The 20,930-nt window shown below is 38.3% G+C and overlaps 1 protein-coding gene across 1 annotated transcript in view; it reads left to right on the top strand.

Moving 5' to 3' along the window:
• Positions 1–17,619, top strand: part of LOC134603309 (dual oxidase 1-like) — a 208,723-nt gene extending 191,104 nt beyond the window's left edge. The window contains exons 28-33 of the mRNA XM_063449164.1: positions 1,999–2,152; positions 7,899–8,131; positions 9,686–9,844; positions 11,977–12,132; positions 12,729–12,857; positions 17,279–17,619. Of these exons, the coding sequence (XP_063305234.1) occupies positions 1,999–2,152; positions 7,899–8,131; positions 9,686–9,844; positions 11,977–12,132; positions 12,729–12,857; positions 17,279–17,401 (954 nt within the window). The 3' untranslated portion in view covers positions 17,402–17,619. The remainder of the gene's footprint in view (positions 1–1,998; positions 2,153–7,898; positions 8,132–9,685; positions 9,845–11,976; positions 12,133–12,728; positions 12,858–17,278) is intronic.
• The last annotated feature ends 3,311 nt before the right edge of the window (positions 17,620–20,930 follow it).

Below are 20,930 nucleotides of genomic sequence, written 5' to 3'. Positions count from 1 at the left end.
CCTGCATGAAAAAAAACTGGTTTCACTTTCAAACAGATGTAATTTACCTTAACCCCTTAAGGACCAAACTTCTGGAATAAAAGGGAATCATGACATGTCACACATGTCATGTGTCCTTAAGGGGTTAAATAATTGTATCTCAATATCTAAATTGAACTTTAATCACATACAGGAGGCTCTTGCAGGGTCTAGCAAGCTATTAACATAGCAGAGGATAAGAAAATCTTAATTAAACAGAACTTGAAATAAAGAAAGCCTAAACAGGGCTCTCTTTACAGGAAGTGTTTATGGAAGGCTGTGCAAGTCACGTGCAGGGAGGTGTGACTAGGGTTCATAAACAAAGGGTTTTAACTCCTAAATGGCAGAGGATTGAGCAGTGAGGCTGCAGGGGCATGTTCTATACACCAAAACTGCTTCATTAAGCTAAAGTTGTTCATGTGACTATAGTGTCCCTTTCACTTTTACACTTTTGTGAAAAAATGTGAACTCTTAATGCAAGCATATCTGTACAGTGGGCAAGCATATCTGCACAACTATTCCATTGCCAGTCAAATCTACTTGTCTATAATATGAAACTTTTGCTTTACTGGCCAGAGTAAAACTATTGGAGATTTATTTTGGTTTTCTTAATATTTCAAGATTCCCCTAATTTCTTTTGATTAATGGTATTTCAGATATTGAAAGCTACAAGCTTTCCCTGATTTGTAAAAGTTATGTTTTATTTCATGATGTATAGAACAGTTCCAGAACTCAGACAATTTATTAAGCTTTTTAATAGCCAGCAGACTTAGCAACAGGCTTAACGAGTTAAAAAAAAAAAAAAAAATGGGTTTATAAACTGTAAAAAAAAATCACTACTGGATCAATTAGTGGATCAGCTGAAAAAGTGACCAAACATTAGCACATGTCTCAATTGCAGAGTTTTACTTTTTATTTCTTTCAGTTATATTCAGTAAATAAATAACTATATCTTCAGATTTGTAGAAATGTATTGTTTATATTTGCTCACTGTAAAGATTGACTTTTTTAAATGTAGAAATTCCACAATATATATTATCTTGTTAGTATAGCCCCTACTTTTTCATTGAACAGTATAACTGGCTCATCTAATTTCAATGCTCTGTGTCACAAAAAATGGATTAGGTCTTGTGTGTATAAAGTTGTTTATGGAGACACACAGAAGAAGATAGGGATTAAAGCTGCTGATTGACATACAGGCATGGATGTTGCTTATTATTTGGTTGCAGTGCCAGGGGTCTAGATATTTATCTACACACATACACTATTGTTGATCATCGTACCGGGGGCCTGGTTAGGTCCTTTGGACCTAGGTAGGACTTGGAAGGTAGTGGCATCTTTTGCCTTCCATCTTTGGGGTTTATTCCCCTTCCAGTACTGTCTTGCTCCAGCTACAGAAACCAACTCCTGCAACTCAATGGTGGAACAGTGAAGTAATTGTGTCACAACCAGTCCTCTCTCACTCACACCAAACTTTAGGACATTGTGCATATGTACAAGTCTGTGTTATTGTGAGTCTGTTTGAAAATTTATACGATTGTGTTTAGATCTGTACACATGTGGGTGAGTCTGTATGTAAGTGTGTTTAAGAGTATATGTGTGAGAGATACACTGGCAGGAGAAAAGAAATGGTGGAGTGAGGGCAGATCTGCTGGAGATGCGGGGTAATGTACTGGAAAGAGGGGTGACAAAAATATGCAGCTGCATGTGGAGATTTTAACTGGGGGTGGGTGAGGGTCTAGGAAAATGAGGTTGGTTGTAAATGCCCTGGTTGGATGTTTTAGGGAGGTTATGGGGTTGAGCATTGGTTCTGAAGAGCATGTTGGGAGATGTGGAAATATGATGCAATTTTGTGTCTACTCCGAACATCTCATTGTATATTTAAATAACCTCTCAGAATATCATATTATAATGTGTTAAGTATTTTATCTTTAAAGTGTACAATTAGTTATTCACATAGAATATGTTAACTATTTTCAGATCATAATACATAGCAGTTTTGGACTCATCCAGGAACCCATGTTCCATGTGTATTTCTTAGTCCCAGCAATTTTGTATGTTGGCGACAGTTTGATAAGTCTGAGCAGAAAGAAAAGAGAGATCAATGTAATTAAAGCTGAACTTCTCCCATCAGGTAAAGCTGAGACATGGCTATATTTCAATGTGGGTAGTTATGTAACATCTGACCTTGGCAGACATGGGATTGCACACAAAGTTATAACACGTTTGTTTTAACAATGAAGTGATGAATATTATATCTTTAGAAATGGTGTACAAAATTAAAAAGACAGCATTAACATTTCAGTGCCTAACTGGGAAGGTCGGGGGGAAATAATACACTAGGAATGGTAACGTTATGAATACAGATTTGTATTGCTAACATGTTAGAGTTCTTTTAAGGTTCAAATTGAAGCATAGCTGACTTAGAAATTGTTTTCAGTTCAGCTATTTTGACATTAAAGGGACACTATAGTCACCAAAACAACTTTAGCTTAATGAAGCAGTTTTAGTGTATAGATCATGCCTCTGAAATTTTACTGATCAATAGTGATGTCGCGAACATAAAATTTTCTGTTCGCGAACTTCCGCAAATATTCGCGAACGGGCGAACCGGGCGAACCGCCATAGACTTCAATAGGCAGGCGAATTTTAAAACCCACAGGGACTCTTTCTGGCCACAATAGTGATGGAAAAGTTGTTTCAAGGGGACTAACACCTGGACTGTGGCATGCCGGAGGGGGATCCATGGCAAAACTCCCATGGAAAATTACATCGTTGATGCAGTGTCTGATTTTAATCCATAAAGGGCATAAATCACCTAACATTCCTAAATTGTTTGGAATAACGTGCTTTAAAACATCAGGTATGATGTTGTATCAATCAGGTAGTGTAAGGGTTACGCCCGCTTCACAGTGACAGACCAAACTCCCCGTTTAACGCACCGCAAACAACCGCAAACAGTCGATTTGCACAACCGCAATCTCCCCATTTGCACAAGGTTGGATACCAAGCTAGCCATGTCCCGTTCCTTGTCCTCACTGATGTCATTAAAGGTCTCTTCTTCCACCCAGCCACGTACAACACCAAGGGTCCCAGAAAGGTGACAACAAGCCCCCTATATTTTTTTGAAATGTACACTACTGTTACACCAGATATGAGTTGCACTGGTGTGACACTGTGCCCTGGCAGGCCCTGAAACGCACACGTGTGAAGGAAACTGACTGCTATTATTTCACAGTCAAATTTCTAGTTTTTTTTTTTTAATGTACACTATTGTTACACCTGATATGAGTTGCACTGGTGTGACACTGTGCCCTGGCAGGCCCTGAAACGCACACGAGTGAAGGAAACTGACTGCTATTATATTACAGTCAAAAAAGTTTTTTGTTTTTTTTTAAATGGAAACTATTGTGACACCCGATATGAGTGGTGGCACTGGGCAGGTGGGCACAGTATATGCTGTGAGCCTGACACACACACACACAGTGGCAGGCAGGCAGGCAACTGCAATTAGATTACACAGAAAAAAAAAAGCAGACTGATGTTCTAGCCCTAAAAATGACTTTTTGGGGGGCTGTCCTTACAGCAGAGATCAGATGAGTCCTTCAGGACTGTAGTGGTGTAATGGGGATTTGAACCCTGGACTTTGGCTTCTTGAGCCCTGCTCGTTTGCCACTGTGCTATCCAGCCATTTTTTGTATTGTTGTATAGGTGTCCTTGCCTTGTTTCCAGCACTGGGAGCTGAACTTATCCATGGCTGCTCTAGCACACCTGTATCCCATATAAATTGGCTGGGTATAAAAGCCTGCCTCTCCCTGGGAGGGGTGTCAGTTCATTGACTCTGGTTCCCTTGTTTGGGTCCTGTCTCTGCGTTTCATTGTTTCCTGTCTGATTCCGGCTTCTGACCTTGGCCTTCCTCCTGGACTACTCTGATCTCTGGCTTCCCTGATTTTGGCTTCCCTTGACTACGCTTCTGCTAATCCCTACTGTACAGCTACTTGGAGCACTTTTCCAGGAATGCACCTGTGCACAGACTCACAGGCCAGGTGGTGTCTTACCTGGTCACCCTGGTCTGTGTCTATTTTGCAAGGGTGAGCGTATAACTCTGCGAGCTGGACTCCCGATCAGGTAAGACTCATTACAGATGAACTGACCAATGGAGTCCGCAGAGTTATACAAATTACTCACCTCCCTGGCCGAGTAAGTCTCCAACCTGTCCCAGAATGTTATGGATTTGCAGAGATGTTCATTGGCATTTAAAGGAGCAACACTTCCAATCCCGGAACATGTATACCCAGAACTGTATGTCATTATGCCTGACAGGTTCGACGGTTCCCGTTCTGCTTTCCCGATGTTCAAGACGGATTGTGAGCTACTGTTTGCCCTGAAATCTAGAACCTACACCACCGACTTTATCAAAGTTCGCTCCGCTATTAACCTATGTACCTGGCGGATTAAGTCGTGGGCACACCAGAAGCTGCAGGAGAGAAGTACTGTCTTGGACTCCTGGGAGTTGTTTATGTCCGCAATGGATTCTCAGTGTTTTTGCAGCAAGCAAAGCAACTTCCAAGCCTACTTCAGGTTCTCGCAGAACCCGGTTGCCTAGAGAAGAGGAATTATTTTATGAATACAAGAAACCCATCTTGTTGCAGCGTGGACCCGCCTTGTAACCCTGTTTATACTCCAGCTAGCCGTGAAACTACAGTGGACATGGAGGAACCCATGGAGATTGGTTTCACCAGAACTATATTGCCCACTAAGGAAAAAGACCGCAGGAGAGCCCATGGTCTATGTCTATACTGTGGGAAAAGAGGGCATTTCATATCTCTCTGCCCAACTCATCCACCTAGGCCAAGATCTCTTCTGTCTGGTGCCATATGGACTTACCCTATCATTCCGGAAAGACAGCCTGGAGACTGCCAGCCCTGTCCCCGCTCCGTGACCCATAAGAGTACTCAGACCACGGTAGTTAATGCAACCAGTGTTCCTCTAGATTCAGCTACCAGTACCCCTGAAGAAGCTGTACCTCTTCCTGAAGAAACCACTGTTCAAGCAAGCACCACCACCACTTCATGCCTGGCCAAAAAGGTTCTACCACCTGACTGCACGTATGCCTCGAATGGCACAGTTGTGTGCAAACAGGATCTAGAAGTGTTTGAGAAAGCATTAAAAGCTGCAAATGCCTCTCCTAGGAGAATGACTAGAGCAAAGGCTACAGTAAGTGCTGTGACTTCCCAGACATTTGAAGAATAATGTATAATAAGCACAGGTTACTGGCTATGGGGGGGATAATGTATAATAAACACAGGTTACTGGCTATGGGGGGATAATGTATAATAAACACGGGTTACTGGTTGTGGGGGGATAATGTATAATAAACACAGGTTACTGGCTATGGGAGGGATAATGTATAATAAACACAGGTTACTGGTTATGGGGGGATAATGTATAATAAACACAGGTTACTGGCTATGGGGGGTAATGTATAATAAACACAGGTTACTGGCCATGGAAGGGATAATGTATTATAAACACAGGTTACTGGCTATGGGATGGATAATGTATAATAAACACAGGTTACTGGTTATGGGAAGGGGGGATAATGTATAATAAACACAGGTTACTGGCTATGGAAAATAATGTATAATAAATACAAAAAAAAAGAGTGCAGCTTCAGAATAAATCTAAATTGTATGCTGTCTAGGAGGTGGGAGGGTCTGCTGCTGATTCGCTGGGATGTGTCTGCTGACTGTGAGGTACAGGGTCAAAGTTTACTCAATGATTACGAATAGGGGGCGGACCAAACATCGCATATGTTTGCCGTCCATGGCGAACGCAAACAAGCTATGTTCGCCAGGAACTATTCGCCAGCGAACCGTTCGGGACATCACTACTGATCAATTCTCTGCCACTGGTGCAACCATTTCATCTTCAGTGAATAGCAGGTATAGTCAGTTCACCCAGCAGTACACAAGTCAGTTGGAAATTCAAAGCATCTCAAGATCGAGTGAATAGATACATAGGTGTTTACCTAATAAGATTGAAGGAAAACTTGCCACTCCTGTGGCATTCTCTTCTTGAATACAGCCATTTAAGTGATCCTTGGTTGAGAGCAGTTCCCACCCAACCAAAGATTAATCTACTTTACTCGATAGCATGTTCAGATTGTGATGAAATCAGCCATCAGCACTCATTGCATTGTTAGTAACATGTAGGCCCTGCTAGAAACAAGGTACTGTTTCATCTGGTAAGCACTGCTCTCAACTGAGGATGATTTCAAAGGCAGCACTCTGGGGAAAAAAATTACTCAGGAGTTAATATTTCTCCTTTAAATGTTATTTTCCCATACATGTGTGCATCTGCGACTGTGCAAGTCTCATACATAGGTGTAGTCTCCATCATCATATGCATGCACAGACACATATATGCACAGTACTCATGCGTGCAACTTTCTAGATGCAAAAATGGAAAGAAAAAACACTTTTTTTTGCCATACTACTGTGTAAACACAATATGTTACTATTTTTTAAAATCCAAGGAGGAATATTTCATCCAACCCTAGTTATTAATCAAATAAGGCAACACTATCTTCATTTAAAGACCATTTGTTATGAAGGATTACTGCCCCTTTAATAATGCTACATTCCATTCCAATGAACATGGGAGCAAAGATTTAAAAAAAAAAGAAAAAATGATTTCTGTAGCAGCAGTAGCAATAAAAAACAAACAAAGGAATGCTTAAGACGTGTAATTATGATACTCTATTATTTATGTCTGACATTAGAGGTAATAACTGAGAATAATAGCTAAGTTCCCAGTTATTATTATGATTATTATTATGGTACCATACCATCACTTTATGGAAATTCTAAGATTGGAAGCTGCTACCCCATTTGTTTGTCTTTTTTTTTAATTCAATGTATATATTAAACGAAGAAGAAGCAGTAGCTATTGAAAAGTAGGAGTTGGCATTTGAGTTTCTACATTTGACATTTGAGTGCTTCCTAAATCAGTCCCGGTGAGTGACATAATAAAGCAATCTTGCACTTCATTTTACAAAGTGAGATTAGATTCAGTGAAATTTTTCAGAACTGTAATAACACTCTCTATAGCACTATAAAACAAGAGCAAATACATTTGAGATCTAGAATGGTGAAATGTTTTTTATAGTCTTTAATTGGAGTTGGAAATGTCTATTTGAGGTCTTTTGTATTTACTCATAATTCAGTTTATTCACAAATATTTAAAAACATTATTTAGTGGAGCTCAGATGAGCATGAACAAGGTGTACAGTCCCTGAATTTAGACTGGTGTTCTTCAATCAGTTAACCCCCGTTGCCAACAACATGTTAGCTCTTAAGCAGCCGAGATTTGTCAAGTGCCTTGGCACCTGGAAAACTCTTGTTTTATATCAAATGGTTTTTAAATGGTTTGTTATTCAGTTGAGGGACACCACTCGGGGACTCTATGCAACCTAACCACTGCTCTATATTCTGTAGTAGTTAGGTTATATTGAGGGTACCTTTTAACAGTCAGTGGGAAAGCCAGAGCCTTTGAAGGAGACTTTCTTTTCACTACTCCACTGTTTTGTGAGATAAAAATAAACAGCTACAAACCAATATTTGAACTGGTTTAAGAAAACAGGAGCCTTGAGTATAGTCTGTGTCCACAAAAGCAAATGAGATAATATTGTTTATATGAGTATCTAGGATTAATATGGGGACTACCTATTTATTTTACAAACCGCAAGGGCAAAGAAGAGAATGAAGAGGTAATGGAGCAATCATTTGTTTCAGTGTGTGGTCTAGAAACAAATAAAATGCTAAAATAAATGCATGCAATGTTTTCAAGTATATGTTAAATGTTTGTTTGTACCGTAGATGTCACTTATGTACAGTTCCAGCGTCCACTTGATTTTGAGTACAAGTCAGGACAGTGGGTGAGAATTGCCTGCTTGGCACTAGGGACCAATGAATACCACCCATTCACATTGACTAGTGCACCACATGAAGATGCTCTTAGCTTGCACATAAGGGCCGCAGGACCCTGGACCACACGCTTACGAGAAATGTACTCACCTAAGATCGTCACTGAGCTCAACGGCTACGCAAAGGTATAGCACATTTTTTAGTTTTAAATAAAGAATGTGATGAAAGGAGCAGATGATATTAGGGTATGACAGGGGCAAATGCACTAAACAATATATATTGAAACGTAAAAGGAAGAGATATTTTTCAGTTTAAACAATATTTCAACATACTCTGTAATAATAATATTGGCATTTCAGAATACTTATTCATAAATCTATTTCTTATTGTGACAATATTATTGAATACTGTTAAAAATGAAAGTAAAGCCACTACCAGGATTATTCACCACTAAAGGGTGATTTGTGAATGAATAATCGAAAGTGAACCAAAAGTGAATTTCAAATTTTAGACCAAATAGCTAAACTGAAAACTAAGCTTTCTGATATTTTTTTTAATTAAAGTATTTTGCCAAAAAAAAAGCAAATTCACTCTGAATTCCTGAAAATTCATTTTTGTAAATAACGATGTAAATTAGTGAAGCACTACATGTTGATTAGAAAATAATTTTAAAAATCGACTTATTTTTAAACACAGTTTGAATTAAATTCACTAATTTCCATCTGTTTAGTTTATTAAAAAGATGCTGGACTGTATAAATCAATGGAAAAGTAATCCACAAAATGGTTTTGCAATGTTTTTAGAAATCTATGGCTAGATGCTCTAAAAAGCTCCAATAAAAATTATCTTTAAAGAGTTGTTAACAATAGCATCGCTATATAAAATCTATTTATGCAAAAACTATTTCATATTATATAGTCCTACATACTTCTATATAATGCATATTTAGCACTTTGACACTTCTTAAATTGAGACCACTGTGACTTATGGAATGGAATCATGTCTCCCTCTAGTGGGTAATGTCGTTAATGTATATATGTATCAATACTTCCTAAAGGTGCTTTGATTTCACTGGCCAGTTGAATACCCAGATATATTGATTGTAGTTAAAGCAAGTAGGTAAAAAAATAGCTTCCATGCTTATAACATACGACAATATTTCCACAAACATATTTCTAAAATAGAGATTCACACAGATAAATTGATAGTCTGTTAATAAAATGAAATTAGTTTATAAGTTTTCTGTTCTCTCACTGGCCTCAGCATTGCAACAAATGTATTTTTGTTATCTGTCCTATATATGTATGTAATTTACAAAATATAATACCTATCTAAGCACTACATCTGGAGTTTCCATATTCTTCTTCTTATTATTTATATAGTAATAATAATAGTGATATTTATTATATTTTTTTTATTATTATGTTTGTTTGTGATAGTTAAGAAAGGAATCATGGATAGCTTAAGCTATGTAATTAATGGTTTAGTGTAAATATATGATTGTGTATTACTGATTAATGTACTCCTTTCAAAGTGATATTTGGATGCTTATGAATACAAAACACTGAATTGATTTATCAATGATTTGTCATGATTTGTCAAGCCTTATTACCATCTTTATTATAAAATAGTTGATTGTAATTTGTTAATACTTTTTTAGGAAATGTTGATCTAATTGCATTCAAATGTGTGTGCCCAATGTGTAATTCAATAATAATATTTATTCAAATCTTGTGTAGATCTATCTAGATGGGCCTTTTGGTGAAGGGCACCAGGAATGGAATAAATATGAAGTTTCAGTTCTGGTTGGAGGAGGAATAGGAGTCACTCCATTTGCATCCATTCTTAAAGATTTGGTGTTCAAGTCATCTTTCAAGTCTAAGATGACATGTAAAAAGGTGAACGTTAATGCTGGTACTTTGGTAATAAATAAAGAGATATATCAGCAAAGGAGTCATCTATAAATCATAAATTTGTGTCCAAAAACAGTTGTGCATATTTATTTTGTATTTGTTGAGGTTTTTTCTATTTTACTTTACATTTGCCACACCCGACATCAGTATGCAGAATAGGACAATACATGGGCATAGGTTGAGTTGCTATGGCTTGGCATCTCCTGGTACAGTATCTTCAGTGGAAACATGGCTACTATTTAATGCTAGAATAGTCAGAAACCAGTGCTAACAAGTTATAGCCTCCTATTTACTTAAACGGGAACATCAGTGCACTTGAACTGCTAACCAAGCACCCTCAGAAGGTGGATATAACTTAGAGCCTAATGAAGAGCCAACATTCTATCATAGATTTTTACCTTCAAGTTGTAATTTCTCCTGACGTTAATTAAGGTTAGAAAATTTACTTATCTAGTCTTACTAGTCTTCCATAATAATATAATGATGATTTATTAGAGTAGATTGAGACAATCGAAAAAATGGCTCAGACACTCCATAATTTCAAATAAGGATGCCTACTTCACCCCTCAGTAAGGCCGATAATTTAAACTACCCACCTGTCATCATTTAAGTAAGTGATAAAGAAAAACAGGAGAACCTAACCATAGTAGTACAACTGACACAGCAAGTGTATCTTACATCTACTGGGGAAGAGAGTTACTGGTTTTACTCCATTCTGATGGCGATATATTCGCAATAAAGCCAGCTGTTGGCATCATGGAGAGATTGGCCTAAGAGGTTTCCCCAACTTAGAGCCAAGAGGAAGGTGGGACTAGAGGAAGAGGTGTTATAACAGTGCATGATAAATTTATGATGAATTATATATTTGATTGGATTTATTGATCTATTACCTATTATAGCTTAAAGTGACAGAGACTAAATAAGTCAAAAGTTTCATATTAACCACAACAAACAACCAATATATATAACCTAATAAATTTACATATTTTAGTAAAATAGTTTTAATTTCTTACAATAATGTCTATCAGAAACAAATACGTGTTTTTTTCTACAGTGCTTTGCACATTACAAATTTACACCATTGATACTTCCATTATATATATTGGTAGTTTTTTGCAATCCAGTTCAATAGGCAGCCATTCCACATATGCACTTATATCAATAGACTCTATTTCTTTTCAGATATTTTATGTGACCAAAAAAAAAAAAAAAAAAGCTTAGTCAGACGCCATATAGCCTGTTGATGCAAAATCTTAGATTAATATGTTTATTCTGTCAAATATCAAGAGAGGCAAAATTACATGTTGTATGCCAACATACCTGGGGTCTGTTTGCTGCTCAATAAAATGCTGTGTCTTCACAATCATGTAAAATAATGAAGGCTAAAAATAGCTGAGACATTTTCAGCTCTGCATGGCTTTTTTGCCAACTCTATTATTTGGCCATAATTTTGCAAGACCACAGTTAATTTATTCTACAAAGGACAGTGTGCACAAACACCTGTCTCATGAATACAAACATTGATACACACAACAAAACACAAGACAGCAGATAGTAGAACCTCTGGGTTTATGCGCGGTGCTTGGAATTCCCAACACTTGTTTTTTTGTTTGTTTTTTTTAATAAAAATAAACATTTTAATATAGTTAAACTCTGAATAAATAAATGTCACCAGCATTTGCCTGATGGATATCATGAAACAATTGTCATTTACAAAAGTGTGATCGTGGTTTTGAAGCATAGTATGTAGGTTTAAATTGATATACATTTTAATATAATCAATAGTTTATTAAATTAATTAACGTTTGAATGAGGACAATGTGCAGACTGGTTAAATGATGAATAACAGATGGTAAGGGAATATGATTGCCATACTGATAGTTGGTTCCTAACCTTATATCTTTTGTACATTTGTCATTCTTTCGTGACGAGTAGCACTGTGGGATTTAAATGCTTGTAATTACATCTCAGTTTTGCATACATAATGCATTACACTAGAGTTTTGTTCCTAGCCTCATAGTTCATCAAAGTGTATGTGTACTCTTTTGTTATATACATTGTAAATAACGGAGAGGTCTCACCACCAGATGATTCTCTATGCCTCTTTCCCTCTGCAGGTGTATTTTATATGGGTAACACGTACACAGAGGCAGTTTGAATGGCTGGCAGACATCATTCGAGAGGTAGAGGAGACTGACCAGAATAACTTGGTGTCTGTTCACATTTACATCACACAATTTGCAGAAAAGTATGACCTCCGTACCACTATGCTGGTAAGATATTAACAAGACAAATACATTAATAAGGCTTCAATGATAAGTGAACAATTTGACTATTTAATCTATAATTCTGTGTTGCCTGCATTGCAATATGTTTGTTTATATAATGAAAATATCTATGTCTAATCAAATTATAGATTGGTTAAGCTGCATATACTACTGTTTATCTTTTCATAAACACTTCCAATTCTTCTAGTGATTGCCAGAAGGAAGATGTGTAGCTATTGCACAACCAGAACTCTTGAGGCCCGGGATTTGTAGGTTTATAGGTTGGGCCTTTTGGCCATTCTTGATGTTATCTCTCACCTATTATTTAAAAACATTCTTTAAATGTAATTGCTCAGACTAAGCTATGTAAATTGTCTTTTTATTAAATGTAAAATAAATAAATAAATAAAACAGAACCAAGGTGTGGTAATTTTAGGTTTACCTTGTTTCTAATTTACATATTGACACCTTATACATTTTAAAAACTCAGTAATACAAATCAATGGGTATACTGTACAAGTATACAAGTACATTTAATTTGGATACTTCTTGGACCTAAACTAACTTTATGACCATCATAAATACTTTGTGTTTCCCTTCAGTATATATGTGAACGTCATTTCCAGAAAGTCCTGAATCGCAGTTTATTCACCGGTTTACGATCTGTCACTCATTTTGGACGACCGCAGTTTGAGCCATTTTTCATCTCTTTGCAGGAAGTTCACCCAGAGGTGAGCGTTTACTTTTACTTACTACGTACAAATCCATCAAAGCTGTTAGATTGATAACCAGTTCCATTACCACAATGTTGATTTAAGTCTGTCATATTATTAAAGGCAAAACCCAACTCAATATTAATTAATGCTATAGCCTTAATGGGTGATTTAATGTTTATTTGCCATTACCATACATTCTTGCTTTAAAGCATTTTCCAGTGTTACAATAAAGAATATTATTATAGTTTTGCCTTTGACATTGTCGTGTGAGTTATAGTCGTAGGAAGAACCAGACATTGCAAGAACAATGTTCCAACCTTGCTTAATATTTAAGAGTTCAAATCAGGGCCATATAAATAGTGGAAACCCAATTGTCTGCAGTGTATATCGACAACAAGAATGTGCTATACATGTAACTATCACTCACTCACAAATGCAATTCTCTACATTAATCTCATTGGTTTAATCTATTAACCAATACCTTTTCAGCACTTTAAACATCTTCATCATTCTTCATGTCTATCCCTCTCCTGTATCAATGTTCAAGCAATTGCTATGCATCATAAGGACAAAGGTCAACACCACAAACAATGCATCAAACACCACCTTCTCTCTCTTCACAAATATTTGAACATGATGATCGCCACATTTAGTAGACCTACCCTTTCTACTCTATATTTCCTTGATTAGGATATAGGCAGGATATTTTTTCTACATTTAGTAGATCCTCCTTTTGGGTTTATTTAACTATTTTTGCACAAATGGTTTATTTATGTTTTGATCTTGGTGGGATTTTATTTTATATCCTACTTTTTAGCTTGCATAAATAAAGGCTAAATTTAATAATTTGTTCAGTCTAATCCTGAGTAAAATAGGTACTTTTCCACACATAATTTATTCAATCCAATCCTGATTGAATTAGGTGTCTTTCCACTAATACATTAGTACCACTATTTTGAATGCCGCTTTTTTGATATTTAGAAAACCTCCTTTCTTCTTTTGCAGTAGACCGATTAGCCTATTTCTGTGACTTTTTGGTTCATCTGATTAGTCTTCCCAAATCTTTGCTCATAAAATTATGTTGTCGTATGGCCGAAATTCATCTGTCTCAATTTTTATTTTTTTTCGGCAGAAGTGATTCGGCTGAAACAAATGTTTACACATCCTGCAGGTTTATTAATGTTGGGTATCACAACCCAGTTAGTATAGAAATACCCGAGTCGATTAGGTTTGGACTGAATGCTGTGATTTTATTTGGAACATTGAATGTTCTCTTTTTCTATCATTTTTATTTCTTGCTCAGTTTCATAAATATTTGCTTGCAATAACTTATTGAGTCAATATTTAACAGAGACATTCTCCTAGAAAAATACTGCTTAGTTAATCTCTTGGGTGCCTGGCTATTGAGAAAATCTTAAAAAATTTGGTTTTTGATTGAAATTCTGCTTTTCTCTGGACAATCCAGAATGGATTTACCAACCATTTTTTGTTTTACATTCCTTTGCTGATACATTAAAATATGCATGCAAAACATATTTAGCCAAGGATTCATATTTGTTACAGCAAATGTAACTATTTAGTTTAAAGGAACACTCTGGGCATCAATACAATTTAATGCATTTGATAGATTTTGACTTCATTAATATGCTCTATTTGCATACATCCCCTCATGCCAGAATGACTTCTTTATAAAAGGTATGCACATAGTCACAGCCCCAACAGCACTGAGGTAGCTGTTTTTAGCTACAAGCCGGCAGTGATATCCTTATAAGTATACCATAAGTATGCCTCCCTGCATATCATTTCCTCCTATTGCAGGGTTTTTGTTGTTCAGATTATTCAGTACTGTCAGTGACTGAGCTGTGTGCATACCTTTTTGATAAGGAAGTATTTTTCTGGAGTGAGGGAGTGTGACCAAATAGGCAGGCTTATGGTGCAGCATGCTGTAAAATGTTTATTTATTTTATGCAACATATTTGAGCATGCAAAAAATACAGCATATTAATGAGGCTAAAAGTATCAAATGCAATAAAGCTGTATTGCCTGGAGTGTCGTTTTAACAAAGAAGTATAAATAAAGAGATCATGCCCCTGCCGTCCCATAGCTCAATTCTGTGCCATTTAGAAGTTAAATAGTTTTATTTTATGCTGCCCAAGCCACACCTCCCATGGCTGTGACAGTGGTGGAACAAATGTGGAGAGAGCCTTGGTGTAAGAACGTTTTTTTGGTCCCCTGTCTGGTGCATGAGTGAGCAAAAGATAGATCCCCATCTGTTGCACAATTCCAATGATGCTATGACAGCTGGGGATCTACCATTTGCTCTTGCAGGATTGTATTTGTGAGCAGTGTTTGTGCATTTGAATGTGAGCATGTGTTTGTATAGAGTATATGTGTGCATGTAGGTGGGTATTTGTATGTACTGTTGCCATTGGAATGAAACGGTATACTTGTGTCTAGTGTTTGTGTTTGAATGCAGGGATGTGTTTGTATATAATTTTCATGTCAGGCGTGTGTTTGTATGCAATGCAGGACTGGCCCTTCCATAGGTCCCGGTGGGACCATGACTCCTTGTGGCACTCTGACAGGGGTGGCATTTCCCCCTCCCCCTCTGTCATCAACAGAAACACACTGCCCCCCCCACTGTCACCAACACACACACTGCCCTTCCCACTGTCACCAACACACACACACGTCCCTCCTTACTGTCACCCTCCCCCACACTGTACTCTTTCACACTGACCCCCACATTGTACCCTCTCACACTGCCCCCACACTGTCCCCCTCCCCCACACTTTCACTTTGAATTCTCACTTTAGTGAATAACACAGCTAGAGTCTGAAACAGGCTCTGTGTGTAAATAATATTGAAGTAATAGAGTGGGAGACAAGAATTTGTAAAATAAACACACTGTGTTGTAAAATGTGAATGAAAAGGACACCGTTTTTTTAATGTAGGCTGTGTGTGTCACAGACAGGGAATAAAAGGCAAGGGCCTGCAGCAGCATGACTACTTCAGTTTTTTTTAAGTGTTCTTGGTAGTACGAGTCTGTATTTGCAGCATCTCTGCTTGAAACATTGCACAAACAGAGAAATAAGCACTTTTATGCTGTGGGCTAGTTACACGCATGGCACATGTGATGCCTAACATCAATTCTGTTCAAAATTTACATCTGTCATCAGCATACAGATGTAAGGAGGTTCTCCTTTGCTGGCAGTATGCCTTCAAGGGGAACTTTTCTCTACCCTCACTCCCTTTGGATATGTTTAAACTTTATTACACAGTGTGTTTAATTTAGAATTTAATTTCTCCTTGTCAGGGTACCTGACATGCTTACCTGGGTTGGGGACTGTCTGCAAAAGGAGAGGGAACCTCTCCTCAGTTCCAGGCTTCCGTCCAGCGGTTCCAAACGCCGGCCGTTGTGGCTTTGCCTCCTTATCTGATGCGGCACGTGAGCGCCAACATCATGACGCAAATGACGTCACAGTCCGCCAAAACGTTCAAATTCAAAAACATTTTTTGGGGGTTGACCTCAAAATTGGTTTTGTACTCTTGGTTTTGACTTTGACTTGACTGACTACTCTACCTTCTGTTACCATTTGACCTGGCTTTTGTACCCTCGCTGTTCTTGGCCCTGTTTACTCTCTGTCCTTGTGACGTCAGCCCGGCCATTCTAAGGTCTGGTACACATTACTATTCTATTACACTCTTCGTCTAGGATCCCTATATTTCCTGACACTCCTGCTCTGTTTATAGCCTTCTAGACAATGCATAAGGCTTCTGTGTCTGATTAAAATTCAACTTACAGAGTTGGAGATAAAAACCTCCAATGTAAATACACTATGCAGTCCTACCTGAATGTAAATTAAACCATTTTTTTTTCATGTAGACTATCTGAATCACAGCCAGGGAAGGTGAAGCAATGGCTGCATAAACATAGAAAACAGTGATTTATCTCCTACGTGACAGAGAACTGAGCAGTGAGACTGCTACATAAAATTAAATCTGTTTTGGTGCTTTAAATTATTACATGATTATTACATGAACATGACATAGCTCTCTTATTGCCTGTTTTGAGCAACCACCTTTCACAAAGTGGAAACACTTTTTCAGACCTCATAAAATAGTCAGTTGCATTAGTAGGTTTCCATTGTGGGGTATTCGCTCTTTGTGTACTGCATTATCTACTTCCTGCAGTAGTTATAGTGTGGAAATTTCCTCAGTGAAAAGTTACAGAAGTCTCATTTTCCAAATGAAAAAAATTGTTAAAAGAAACTTTTTTTTCTTAAATGGGAAATAAACATTGGAAGTTGTTTACTGTTATGATATATTATTGTCATACTTACAGTTAATAATTATTTATTAATGTAATGCTTCATAATTCATATTTCTAATTTTAATTAGACAGCATGAAATATGTCAGTTTTTTTGTCTTAAAGGTTCAAAAAATTGGAGTCTTTAGCTGTGGACCTCCTGGAATGACAAAAAACGTGGAGAAAGCTTGTCAAGTACTCAACAAAAAGGACCAGACCCATTTTACCCATCATTTTGAAAATTTCTAAGCAAACAATCTTTTTATGGTACTACATTAAATAAGTATACTGAATAGTATAGTTATCTTAATATTCTTAAAAACCAAGGCTCCTTAGAGATGCCATGGCCTTTTTGACACTTTTGTCATTCTTTCATTCTACCACAAATTCACCCTTTCTGTTTAAGTGCATCCATAGATATTATATATAATTTTTCAGAAACAACATTTTATTTTGATATCTTTTATGTATACATAACACAATATCAAACATGAATAAAATCAATTAGAAAAAATAAAAATTCTCAGTTTTATTTAATTTCCTTTAATAATTTCTACACAACAAGTGCATCTAAAGGTAAAGTGCTTAAGTGGAATAATGTAAAAGAAACCAGCAGCTCTATTAAGCTGTGTGGAATACCCTCCTCTCCACACACGGGAAAAAAATACAAAAACAACAAGTGGTACAAGTAAAATCTATACCCTTATTGGAGCACTGTAAGACAAGAGGGTAACTTAAAACACATAATCTTGATAAAACTAAATATAATATAAATATATAATCAAATATGTAAAAAAATAAAATAATAGAATAAAGCCCTCCACCCGGAAAGCCAAGACTATACGTATTACTCTGCTATAGAGTAGACATTTGTGCATTGATTACATCTTCATCCAATAAAAGAACCTCACATATCTACAGAAGGCAAACATAGTCTCTACACCTTGGTATGACTACACTTCCGTCACAGTATCAATGGATTCACCCCTCTGTTCCATCCTACCAGAGCAGCATGGAAATGAACCTAATGACTCCCATTAAACTTCACAACACAGGAACAGGTGACACAACACTTAAAACAATACTTCTCAGAGAATGCAACCGATGAGATGTCTAACATGACACTCTGGGATGCACACAAGAGCGTTTTCAGAGGGCATTTTATCAGAATAGCCACCTAGAAAAAAAGGGAAACTAGAAAACAAATTGAAGAGCTTAACAACAAAACTGCGCAACTGAAAACACTCCATAAAAGAACCCAGCCAGAGAGCAAATGCCAGCAATTGTTAACCGCTCGCCGTCAGCTAACTGAACTACTACAACGCAAACACTTAGGGAACCTGCAACATTTCAAAACCCTTTTTTATATACATGCAAATAAAGGTGGAAAACTGCTTGTACATGCTCTATGGACATCTCGGGGCAACTTAACACAGTTCCCAGAAGAAATATAAAGCGAGTTTCGTAAATTTTAGGAATAACTCTACAATATCCATGACCACAACGGGAATCCCTCCCAACATGACACACAATGACACAAAGCTATATCTGAGAGGATTTACCACAGAAGCTGTTACACCTGAAGAGGCAAGCGCACTGGATGCTCCTATCTCTGAAGAAGTCCGCACGACAATAAAAACTACAAAAAACGACAATGCACGTGGGCCAGACAGCTTTCCAGTAGGCTATTTTAAAAAATTCAGAGAGATGTTGATACAGAGGCTAACAACAGCACTAAATAGATTACAGGAAGGAACCTTGTTCCATCAGGAATCCTTAACCACAACAATTACGATGATCCTAAAACAAGGTAAAAACCCAGAAAATTGCAGCAATTACCGCTCAATTTCCCTACTCAACATTGATAATAGACGATTCTATGTGTCTCCATATCTGTTTCTGTCTATTTTAGTTAATATTTTATTTAGTTAGCAACAGCATTTGGATATACTGTTACTTAAAGGGAAACTCCAGTGCCAGGAAAACAATCCGTTTTCCTGGCACTGCAGGGTCCCTCTCCCTCCCACTCCCCAATCCCCAGTTGCTGAAGGGGTGAAAACCCCTTCAGTCACTTACCTCAGGCAGCGACATGTCCCACGTCGCTGCCTGCTCCTCCCCCGCCGCTCCACCTTCTTCCTCCGTCGGCCGGTGGGCGAGACTGATCCCGCCCACCGGCCGAGGAGACCTAATGCGCATGCGCGGCAATGCCGCGCATGCGCATTGGGGCACCCCATAGGAAAGCATTGAAAATGAATTTCAATGCTTCCCTATGGGGAATAGAGCGACGCTGGAGGTCCTCACACAGCGTGAGGACGTCCAGCGATGCTCTAGCACAGATAATCTGTGCTATGATGCAGGAAGTGACCTCTAGTGGCTGTCTAGTAGACAGCCACTAGGGGAGGACTTAACCCTGCAAGGTAATTATTGCAGTTTATAAAAAACTGCAATAATTACACTTGCAGGGTTAAGGGTAGTGGGAGTTGGCACCCAGACCACTCCAATGAGCAGAAGTGGTCTGGGTGCCTGGAGTGTCCCTTTAAATGCAAACCATGATTAGACATAGACAATTCACATAACTTTCTTACACAATCTTTGGTATTTTTCTCTGATGTTAGTAGCCTCAGCATGGTACTGTGAGACAAATGCTTTCTAATTATTTAGGGACCTGCGAGTTTCATGATAACATGATGAACTTTTCTTTTTTCTGTTCTGTACAGATTAAAATAAAACATTCAATACCCCCAAAAAATATAATTAGTGTAGATGGTAACAAGATATGAAATTCTTTTTTTGAGAACAATTGATCACTCACATTTAAAGAGCCTATATATGGGGGCGTGGCCTGGAGCTCAACCACGGCAGTCGCATGTCAGGGTAGCTCCTGCTGCATAGGCCTGAAACCACAGCGAAACATACACCCCACATAGCTTCAAGCACCCACAGCGATGCCCAGCAAAAGGCAGGCGCCAGACGGACAAGGGCGACAAATCCAGCTTTTTCGCCGTCCGCGCGACCCAAACAAAGACCGTGGAAGCCCTGGAGGAGGCCCAAGATGGCGCCCGCGAAGACCATGGCAAAACGCAGAAAGTGACCGCGGAAGATGCCCCAGAAACCCAGGGCATATTACAACGCATGCTGGATGTGATGCACACCAAGTTACAAAATACTCTCCAGACCTCACTGAAAGACATCAGGTCAGATATCAGGGCGCTGGGAGAGCACACTTCCACGTTGGAAGACAAAATGGCCGACCAAGCCGAAGCACATAACGACAGGGCCACCGTGGAAGACATGCAGAACAATATGATGACCCTGGAAACCAAAATAGCGGATATGGAAGACCGTTCCCGCCGCAATAATCTCAGGCTGAGAGGGATAGCGGAATCAGTGGGGACGGCAGATCTGCACTTCTTCAAAGTCCTCGCCCCAGACATGCATCAGGACATGCTGCTGCTGGACCGCTACCATCGTGTTCCAAAACCGCAATTCCTAACGACAGAAGCGCCACGAGATGTATTGGTGCGGCTTCACTATTTTCACAATAAGGAAATTGTATTGAGAGCAAGCAGACTACGTACAAACCTACCACCTCCCTTCCAAGGGACCACGATCTAGGCGGACATATCTGCAGCAACGCTGAAGAAAAGAAAAACCTTTGCCGGCGTCACGGAGCAACTAAGACTGCACAAGAAGCCATACAGATGGGGCTTTCCACTCAAGCTTTTGGTTACACACGAAGGTAAAACCACCACCATCATGACCCCAGAAGCTGGAGCGA

The sequence above is a fragment of the Pelobates fuscus genome, chromosome 3 (assembly GCF_036172605.1).
Source record: "Pelobates fuscus isolate aPelFus1 chromosome 3, aPelFus1.pri, whole genome shotgun sequence".
Taxonomy (NCBI): Eukaryota; Metazoa; Chordata; class Amphibia; order Anura; family Pelobatidae; genus Pelobates; species Pelobates fuscus.
Note: the sequence above shows the minus strand (reverse complement) of the source record. Positions and strands in the feature narration are given on the sequence as shown.